Below are 10,643 nucleotides of genomic sequence, written 5' to 3' on the forward strand. Positions count from 1 at the left end.
TTATTTATAAAGATTTTTTTATTTTTTCCCCAATTTTACTGAATAAAAAGTAATTTGGCAAAAACGTTGTTAATTTTAGAATCACCGTCTTTTCATATGCATAACTTTTTTATTTTTCTGGTTAAGGGCTTATTTTTTGTGAGAAGATTTGTACTTTTTAATGGTCTTATTTCAGAGTGTGCAATATTTTTTTTATCATTTTTAAAAAAAATCTTTTTTCAGAATGTTTTTTGCCGAGTTTTCTTTCCGGCGTTTACAGTGCAGGTCCAGTAATGATTCTGTTTTATCATGGACGCGTCATGTTATGGAGGCGTCAATACCAAATATGTGGGGGGTTTTGTGTATTTGTGTCTTTTTAGAGGTGCTTATATTTTTATTTTTTTTAATTTATTCTAATGTTTAAACTTTTTTTTACTTATACAAACTTGAACCAGCGATGCAGAAAAAAAGTGTCAAATCCTATAAGGCTGGCTGAACACAAACCAAGTTGAGTTTGGTCAGAATTCATGGTCAGAATCCATGTGCTATCCAAGTAGTCCTAGTGTCATTCTGCTTGTGTCAGATTTTCTCTACTTATGCCAGTGATGGGCAACCTTTTGAGCTTGGTGTGTCAAAATTCGCCAAAAAATCGAGCATAACTCGGGTGGTGTGTCACCTTGACAAAAAAAACATATTTTTGTGATATTTATAGTTTAAATAACAAATATGTATACTATTTAACTTCTAGGGTACTTTAACCGTGGATTGTCTGATTGATCCTACCATGTACTGCCATACAATCAGACAGGTGTGAAATTGCTTAGTAACCTGCAAACTTTCAGTCACGAAAGTGCACAGGTTATAGCGAGGGTGCAGGCGCCGCTGCCCACATTTCCTTCATGCCCTCTTGGCATGGAGAAGGTGTGCGGAGCAAAATAATCGCAATGTCTGGCGATTTGCAAGGCGTTGCAATTATTTCAGGGCTTGTACGTCACAAAACTGACACACAAGCCCTGATGACTGTCTTCTATCATACAGTGCACTGACCTTACTCACTGTATGTTGGGAGTGGTTGTCCTCCCTCATCCCTGCTCTGGAGCTGGTCAGTGTAGAGGTGGCAGCTGCTGGGACATCACACAAGCCAGCAGCAATGTGGCCTCTGACTGTGTTGCCACCCTCCCCCCTCCACAACTATTAGGAGCTGCAGAGGAGCCTCCTGGGTGTATGGCAGGGTCACCTCTCCTGCTGTGCCCTGTGCTGATACCTGTGCTGACTGGAGACACTAGGCACAGCTCACACATGGGGAGGGGCCCGGCCTGGGGGAGGAGGAGGAGGGGGGAGTGCTGGAAGCTCAGTGCAATCTCTCAGCCTCCCGGCTACTGCACCTGATCATGTAGGATGAAACTTAACTCTCAGGCAGCCGTGTGTCAGTGAAAATGGCTACGTGTCTGCACTGACACGCGTGTCATAGGTTAGCCATCACTGACTTATGCAGAAAAAACGGAAAGCACTAGGATGCTGCGTTTTTCTCAGATCAACTATACAATATTTTGTTCAGTGTAATGTGGTCAGTAGCCAGAAAAATTGAGCACTGAAAGCTACAATATGTATTTTTCAATGTTTTGGGTTTGCAGACATCTGAGTAGTAAGTCAGCAATGTATCATGCTTTCTACCTAAACCAGATATCAAACCTAAGGCTTTGTAAGGAACATAACAAGAGGGATATAAAAAGAAACTGCGCTGAAGCATTTATTTCCTTAAGAGATTTCCTAGAGACAGCGTAAACCAATGAGAAACATAAACTTCAATAAATTCACAGTACTCCTGTAAATGTTAAACCACTGTGAAAATAATGACCTGCCAAGTGCCATAGCGCATTTCAGAGCTAGGCTTATGAAATTTATCCAAGAGCAGTAATACCTAGGAGCTTGTGTGGAGATCCTGACTCCAAAAACCACTGCTGGTTTTCTGAACAGATTTTTGACATAATGGATATTTCACATTCCTGTAGCCCATCGCTGTACCATGACAATCTGCGTTTAATATACTACCCACAAAACTGGGATTGTTTGTGGACTTGTCAGGATAGGTTGACATATAACTATATATACTACTGTTAAAAAGGAGATTTTACTTATTCTTGTAACAAAACACTTTAAAAAGTAACTGTGAAGTATAAAAACCTGCCATGATGTCATAAGCAACTGACTGATCACATGCTTCAGGTCATCCAATTACATACCAGGCATGGGATGTGGCAGGGCTGTTTATGTTTGAAAGTGTGGATACAGTACAAATGTGTATGTATGGAAGCTTGAATGCACAAATAAAGCCAGAGCTCTGGGTTTCCATCAGTTCTAAATAAACTAATCAGATCCTGCACTCACAGCACAGTGTATATACAGATAAACCTCTTTGAGCAGATCTCTTTGTACAGGAATGGGGTGGTCTGCAGATAGGAGGCAGCTAACAGAGTATAATGGCAAAAAAATAAATAAATCAGTGATTGAATTAAAATAAATAAATAAAAAGTCTTTTAGGAAGGGGGTCCTCTCAGAGAGGTGGTCTTCTGGAGACGTGTGTGTGTATATTTATTTATGTAAACATACTTTGATGCTGCCACATGTTCATCTTTTTATTGCTATGCAGGTGTTTTATACTGTGGGTGGGCATGTGATGCCTCTCTAATTTGTGTAAGTCACAGCACCTGTAACTTACCTGTGGCACCTAACAGGTGGTGGCAACCACTAAATCACACTTACAGCCAGTTGAAATGGATTAAAGTTAACTCAACCTCTGTCATGTGTCCTTGTGTGTACCACATTGAGCATGGAGAAAAGAAAGAAGACCAAAGAACTGTCTGAGGTCTTGACAATCAAATTTGTGAGGAAGCACGAACAATCTCAGGGCTACAAGTCCATCTCCAAAGACCTAAATGTTCCTGTGTCTACCGTGCACAGTGTCATCAGATGTGGATGGAAATGAAAATTTGACGAGAGATTTCAACGCAAGATTGTGCGGATGGTGGATAAAGAACCTCGACTAACATCCAAATAAGTTCAAGCTGCCCTGCAGTCCGAGGGTGCAACAATGTCAACGCACACTATCCGTTGGTGTCTGAATGAAAAGGGACTGTATCGTAGGATAACCAGGAAGACCCCACTACTTATACAGAAACATAAAAAAGCCAGGTTGGGGTTTGCCAAAACTTAGCCTAAAACGTTTTGGTAGAATGTTCTCTGGTCAGATGCGACAAAAGTAGAGCTTTTTAGGAAAAGGCATCAACCTAGAGTTTACAGAAAAAAAAAAAAGAGCCTTCAAAGAAAAGAACACAGTCCCTGAAGTCAAACATAGCAGAGGTTCCCTGATGTTTTGGGGTTGCTTTGCTGCCTCAGGCACTGGACTGCTTGATCGTGTGTATGGCATTATGAAGTCTGAAGACTACCAACAAATTTTGCAGCATAATGTAGGGCCCAGTGTGAGAAGGCTAGAAAGCTCCCTCAGAGGTCATGGGTCTTCCAGGACAGCAATGACACAAAACACACTTCAAATAGCACTAGAAAATGAGAGAAAGTACTGGAGACTTCTAAAGTTGCAATAAGTCCAGACCTGAATCCCATCCCATTATTTCGCTCATTTCTCGCTCTCCACATTCAAAAATTCTTTGGTTCGGTACGATCGCGGTGATACCAAATTTATATAGGTTTTATTGCGTTTTTAATACATTTTAAAAATTAAACCAATGTGTACGAAAAAGAAAAAAATTGTTGCCATATTCTGACGCTGATAACTTTTTCATACTTTGGTGTAGGGAGCTGTGTGAACCATGCTACCATTTTGAGGACTGTGCAATATTTTGATCACTTTTTTATTACTTTTTAGGTCATGTAAAATGGTGTAAAAGTCACGTTTCGAACATTTGGGCGCCATTTTCCGTTATGGAGGTCACTGCTGGCAATATCAGGGTTTTTTAATATTTTGATAGTTTGGGCATTTTGGGACGCTGCAATACCTAATGTATTTGAGATTTTTACTGTTTACTATGTTTTATATCAGTTCTAGGGAAAGGGGGCGATTTGAATTTTTAATATTTTATAAATTTTTTTTAAATTCTTTAAACTTTTTTTTTTCACTATTTCTTAGACCCTGCAGGGTACTTTAACCCTAGATGGTGTGATCGTTCCTACCATATACTGCAATATTACTGTATTGCAGTATATGGTGTTTTTGCATAGGATTCATTACAATGAGCCACTGGCATCCCCCTGATGACATTTGGGGGATCGACGATCTCAAGAAAGTGCCGTCGGCGTCCCGTGAGTCCTCTTTATACACCCTTCATAGCTCTACGGCGGATAAATTACAAGAAGCTCAGATAAAACATGGAAAATACATTGAGCACACATGTCACAAACTGTGCCAGTATGCCAGCACCCATGTTCCACTACTGTGGTCAGGTTTAAGCATGGCATCATATCGGAGCCATGACAGATGGCAGCTATGCGTGTTTAAAAGGATTAAAAGGGGTTATATTGCTATTCCATTTACAAAGTGTGATTTCCAAAACTTCCATAGTATTGAATAGAGCATCTTATTGGTTCACCTGTCACTATCAATTACTAAGAGCAGGACCATCATGGGCGTCCCAACAGTGGGACCCCCACCAATCATACTGTTATTCCCCATCCTGTTGGTAGAAGATAATCTAATTTTGTACAACCCCTTTAAAGGTGCTTTATACTCACTTCTATTTGCTTGAACTAAGCCATCTCTAAGGCTACGCTGTGATAATATAATTCCAATAATGGCCCTGTTAGATCAGATCTAATGGTAATACAAGAGTCTCATTTATAATCATACTGTGTACCAATTTAAGAGACATGGAAGAAGTCTTCAAGAGTGAAGGACACCATTAAAAATGTTTGACACAATGGTGACAGCAGCTCAGTGCTAAAGTAGTGTTTTCCCTTTGCGGAGTGCTGTTCCATCACTTTTGCTGATGGATGCTCTGCTTCTCTGCACAGCACTGCAATACTCTTCCTGCAAGCTCTAGATAACCAGGACAGTGCTATGTGCAAATCCCACAGGAGCTGGGATGTATCATGGTGCACTGCCTGACAGCTCTGGAAGGCAATGCTCAGCAGGCTTACAGTAAATCCTACATGACCTGGATTTCAGAGGGGTGACCTTAGAGGCAGAAGAACTTGAAACGCATCAGCTGATCCTGTCATACACAACAGAATATTCACACACAAGATAAAAATATTAGCCACTATATGATCCTATATTTGTGATGCACATACAGTCCAGGCTCACTATATACAGAACATCCCAGCCTGACACGGTGCAGCTGGCATTTCAGGATCCAATTTGTGTTCAACAGATCTTTGTAGAAAAGCCAAGGCAGTGGTATAACATTATAGGCCCTTTCAAATGTATTAGCTAAAACTTTCACAACACATCAATTCATTCCTATTTAGAAAAAGCCACCAAGTGGCTTTTTAAGTGCCAGAATGACTTGGCACCTTCACTTGATGATAGCAGTGATCTACAGAGTAATAGTCCATGTTATATGGTGGGAACATTCTTGTAATCTGATGCCAGCTTAAACCCAAATAGATTATGCATGGAAATAGTAAAGGAAACAAGCGATGTAAATGTGCCAAATGTTTCAAACGTGAGACATTCAACATAAATTAGTAACCAAATTAAAGTGCATTTATCATAGGAGCAGGTGCCATGGGATTCCTGAAAATATACTACATTTACCAGAGCCCTTATGCCCTATGGCATGGCTAAGATCAGAATGCTGTAGATACATCAAATATAGATAGCAAAATAAACCTGTGCAATCTGTAACATAGTAAAATCAACAATTGGCATGAAGGCGCCATTCCCGAGTGCCCCACAGTGAAGCAGCAGGAGGCAATGCAGCAATCTGTGTTCTATATCAGACCTCATTCAAAGAACAGCTACATTTTTACATGTAGTGTATATAGTTATATAAGTCATGTACGAGTATATGGTCCATAACGGGCTGCTGGAGGCAATGAAGCAATCCCAGACTTCATGTTTACATGTGGTGTTAATAGTGATATAAGTCTTGTACGAGTATATGGTCCATAACAGGCTGCTAGAAGCAATGAAACAATCTGTTTATATACAGGACTTCATTGATAGTACAGTGTCATGTTTAGATGTAGTATATATAGTGATATATATGAGTAGGTCTTGAGTATATGGACCATAAAAGGCTGCTGGAAGCAATCTGTATTTATACAAGACTTCATGTTTACACGTATAGTGTATATAGCGATGAGTATATGATACAAGTCTTGTACGAGTATATGGTCCACAACAGGCTGCTGGAAGCAATCTGTATTCTATACCAGACTTCATGTTTACATGTAGTGTAAATAGTGATATCAGTCTTGTATGAGTATATGATCCATAACGGGCTGCTGGAAGCAATCTGTATATATACAAGACACCATGTTTACATGTAGTGTATATAGTGATATGAGTCTTGTACAAGTATATGGTCCACAACGGGCTGCTGGAAGCAATCTATATTCTATACCAGACTTCATGTTTACATGTAGTGTATATAGTGATATGAGTCTTGTACAAGTATATGGTCCACAACGGGCTGCTGGAAGCAATCTGTATTCTATACCAGACTTCATGTTTACATGTAGTGTATATAGCGATATCAGTCTTGTATGAGTATATGATCCATAACGGGCTGCTGGAAGCAATCTGTATATATACACAAGACGCCATGTTTACATGTAGTGTATATAGTGATATGAGTCTTGTACAAGTATATGGACCATAAAAGGCTGCTGGAAGCAATGAAACAATCTGTATTTATACAAGACATCATGTATACATGTAGTGTATATCGTGATGAGTATATGATACAAGTCTTGTACGAGTATATGGTCCACAAAAGGCTGCTGGAAGCAATCTGTATTCTATACAAGACTTCATGTTTACATGTAGTGTATGTAGTGATATCAGTCTCGTATGAGTATATGGACCATAACGGGCTGCTGGAAGCAATCTATATTCTATACCAGACTTCATGTTTACATGTAGTGTATATAGTGATATGAGTCTTGTACGAGTATATGGTCCATAACAGGCTGCTGGAAGCAATGAAACAATCTATATTCTATACCAGACATCATCCATAGTACATCGTCATGTTTAGATGTGGCTATGATATATATTATAGACATATGGTTCATACCATGCTGCTGGATGGGGGGGTACGGTCTGTAATGGGTATATATCATACAGCCCACCACCGGGCAATTGGATGCCATGAGTGGAAATGTGTTCAGAATCATACAAGACATGAAATAAGAAATCAAAGCATCTTACAATCACCAAGACTGTAGAGGGCTCCAATGTTTTGGGTGCTGAAATGTCTTTCTAGATTAGGGAGAACTTTTCCCCATCCCTGCCCTGTGCACCGGGTAAGGGGCAGGGAGGTTTCCCGCACTCACCTGCGTGCTCCCGCAGCATCCCATGGCTCCTCAGCCCGGCTCTGTTATGGTCTCCTGCGGGGTATTCCCAAGGGCTGGGCAGTGCAATGAGGAACTCCAGTAGGGCAGAGGCGGGCAGCAGGGTGAGGGAAGGGATGGGGGCGGCTGAAGAATGCACAACACTGGAAAAACAGGAAACAGTAAAAGTGAAAGAGACGAGGCGGCGGAGGGGCTGGCGGGGACTGCAGTGCACACACTGTCTGACCACAACGCTGAGGCTTTCTTCTAGGGGGAGGACGAGTCCCATCGGCTGCGCCTGTCACAGGCTGGCATGGTGGTGCTGCTGCCAGGTGGAGGGGCACAGATAGGGGAAGGGACGGAGCGCGCTCTTCTCCTCAGTCTCCCGGCACTGTAGTGTCTAGAACGGCTCTGTCTAGAATGGAGCTGCTCCTGGTAGGTGTGGTGACGTAGCAGTCACGTGATGCGGCCTGGTCATGTGACTCTGCTCTGCCTTCCCATTCCACGCACAGCCTGCTCTGTGCTGCTTGGCTGTGAGATGTTCCCGCCGGTGTTGAGGCGTATTAGTATTCTGAAACGTGAGGAAAAATGTCACCAACTGGCCTCCTCAGTCATATGTCACTGGAGGAAATAGAATAAGCCGGGTATGATAACGTATAGTCTCTTTCCCATAGGTCTGGCCTCTTCATGTATCTGCTAGACGGGCAAACCCCCTCCCCGTGGCCAACCCATATTATACATCACTAGATCAACTCAGCAACAAATGCCCTCTCTTTAATTTTACCCTTCCTTTACTTTTGTTCCCTCATTTTTTTTTATTTCCCCAAACTTATAATGCCATAGCTTTCTGTGCCCCTGTCTCTTCTTCTTATATTGTGGCCTTCTGTCTTCTATCTCTCTCATATTGTGCTCCCCTCATATAGTGGCTCTCCTCCTTTCATATTGTGGCCCCCTCCTCTCATATTTTGGCCCCCATCCCTCATATTGTGGTCTCCTGTCCTTTCTCATATTGTCCCCCTTCCCCTCATATTGTGGCTCACCTCCTTTCATATTATGGCCCTCAGTCCTCTCATATTGCAGCCCCCTCCTCCCATATATTGGCCCCACGTCTCAAACATTTCCCTCCTGTTCTCTGTTATATTGTGGCCTTCAATCCTCCCTCATATTGTGGCCCCTTCCTCTTATATTTTGGCCCCTATTCCTCATATTGTGGCCTTTCTTATATTGTGGCCCCTCACTTGTGAAAGTTTGCTAGCTGCAGTGAGTGCACATATACAAGGCAGCAATTCCAGCAGCGGCCCTCTCCACCGTCCACCATGCACCCTTAGGCTGGAGATGGTTTGAAAGGGGAAATAATCACAGTTGCTCGCAGTTTGCCAGCTTTCTGGCAGAGAACCCCTGATAAATGTCCCCCAATGTATTTTAAATACATTGCACATTAATTTCACATTCTCAGATAATTCTAGCTGCTGTGGTAGTGGGAGAGCTAAGAATGCCCAAATATGTTATTAAAAACAGTATTTTATTAGTCTAACGTTGCTTTCACATGGAAATTTTTTTTTTGGTATATGCTACTGGTAGCATAAGGCCACATGCATTTCAATGGGCAATACGTTCAACCATTTAAATGGACATATTACCCACCGTACCAGGAAAAAGTAGAGTTCACTCTATCTTTCCCTATATGTACTGCGATGCTGCACTTCTCCTTTTTCTAGCACACAGCTGTATGCTCAAACAGACTACTACCCAGGTGAGCATACGTTTGTGTGAAACTAGCCTTATTATGAATCCTTCTCCAATATCTATGACCTAGGTTACTAGAAATACCATATTAGGCATCAGTCAATGCAAAAAAAAATTGTCTCCACAGGTTTTGACCCTTTAATAAATCTTTCTCCAGTGTTCTACACTGCTGTAGAAGAATACATGAAAAATACATGAAAAGCCATAAAAAAAAACAGAAAAGTGGCACATGCTTGACTTATGCCTTGGGGGACTAAGTGGCTTTAACAAGTCACAATTCTTAAATCTGGCCATGCACTAGCCCACAGATTGAAATATCCGGCATTTAGTGCTTCTGTGTTCAAGTGGTAAGTACTGCCTGTGAGATTTTTTGACATCAAAGCGAAAGGTCCTACTTTGTTAGTGTGCTGTTTACTCTCATCTGATTTCCGAACTCAGCTCTTTGGCTCCCAGTGGGGCTGGGCACCATCTTTCGGCTAAGCTATAACTCTGCTTTGACTTTCTTTTTGATTACCCTCTGCCTCATCCACTGGTGGTGTTTCATATTGGTGACCCTTGACCAGTCTAGGTCCACTGCCACCTATACCTGGACTACTACAAGAAATAAAGACATGGAAATTCTGTCGAAGATCCATGTATAGCGGTTAAAGTGTCAAAACCGAAGGGGTTGCTTAGACAACTCCATTATGAGTATCCCACTTAATATGTTACCTTGTCAGTATTATAACCTATGAAATATAATATGGTGACACAATATAAATAAAGATTTTGTGCTATGCTTTCCTATGCTATAAAAAAGGTGATTGTTGCAGGGACAACACTCTGTTATAGTATGCTAGGTTCTTCTGACTATAGCTATACATTCAATGTATTGAAAACTCCCTGTATATGTGCTGAGCAAGGCTTGAACAAATACAAATCAAATACTGGAATTATTGCGGATGTCATGCATCCCTTTTCCTCTACTATGCTTTGCGGCCTGCACATACCTTAAATATGAAAAGCCTGTATAATGAGATCCCTGTAATAGTAATGTCCGTGTCATGGGTAACAGCGACTTGCTTCATATATCCAGTGGACTTCAGCTTAGAAACATTCTTTTCACAACAACATATATAAATAAACACAAATAGGGCATTCAGACATTCCTGTGTGTTTTCCCCAGACTTGGAAAAAAATAGCAATCACAGCTGGGATCGTATAATTAAGAATGAGTGAAAATAAGTAAAATTAGAAGTCTGCTCTTCTTGCAGTCAGCTGGTCTCCAATACAATTCAGTCTTTTCTGTTTGATTGACAGACCAAATAAGCTTCTAACATGCGACGCTGGTTCTTCTTACACACACATACATAGCAATAATAAAAATAGATTTATTGTTTGCCAAGTGTTAGTCTGCGCTGACTAGG

At 41.3% G+C, this 10,643-nt stretch overlaps 1 protein-coding gene across 1 annotated transcript in view; it reads right to left on the reverse strand.

The window, feature by feature from the left end:
• SLC44A1 (solute carrier family 44 member 1) overlaps positions 1 to 7,983 on the reverse strand; it is a 69,354-nt gene extending 61,371 nt beyond the window's left edge. The window contains exon 1 of the mRNA XM_072153736.1: positions 7,495 to 7,983. Within this exon, the coding sequence (XP_072009837.1) occupies positions 7,495 to 7,518 (24 nt within the window). The 5' untranslated portion in view covers positions 7,519 to 7,983. The remainder of the gene's footprint in view (positions 1 to 7,494) is intronic.
• Between the last annotated feature and the right edge of the window lie 2,660 nt (positions 7,984 to 10,643).

The sequence above is a fragment of the Engystomops pustulosus genome, chromosome 1 (genome assembly GCF_040894005.1).
Source record: "Engystomops pustulosus chromosome 1, aEngPut4.maternal, whole genome shotgun sequence".
Lineage (NCBI taxonomy): Eukaryota > Metazoa > Chordata > Amphibia > Anura > Leptodactylidae > Engystomops > Engystomops pustulosus.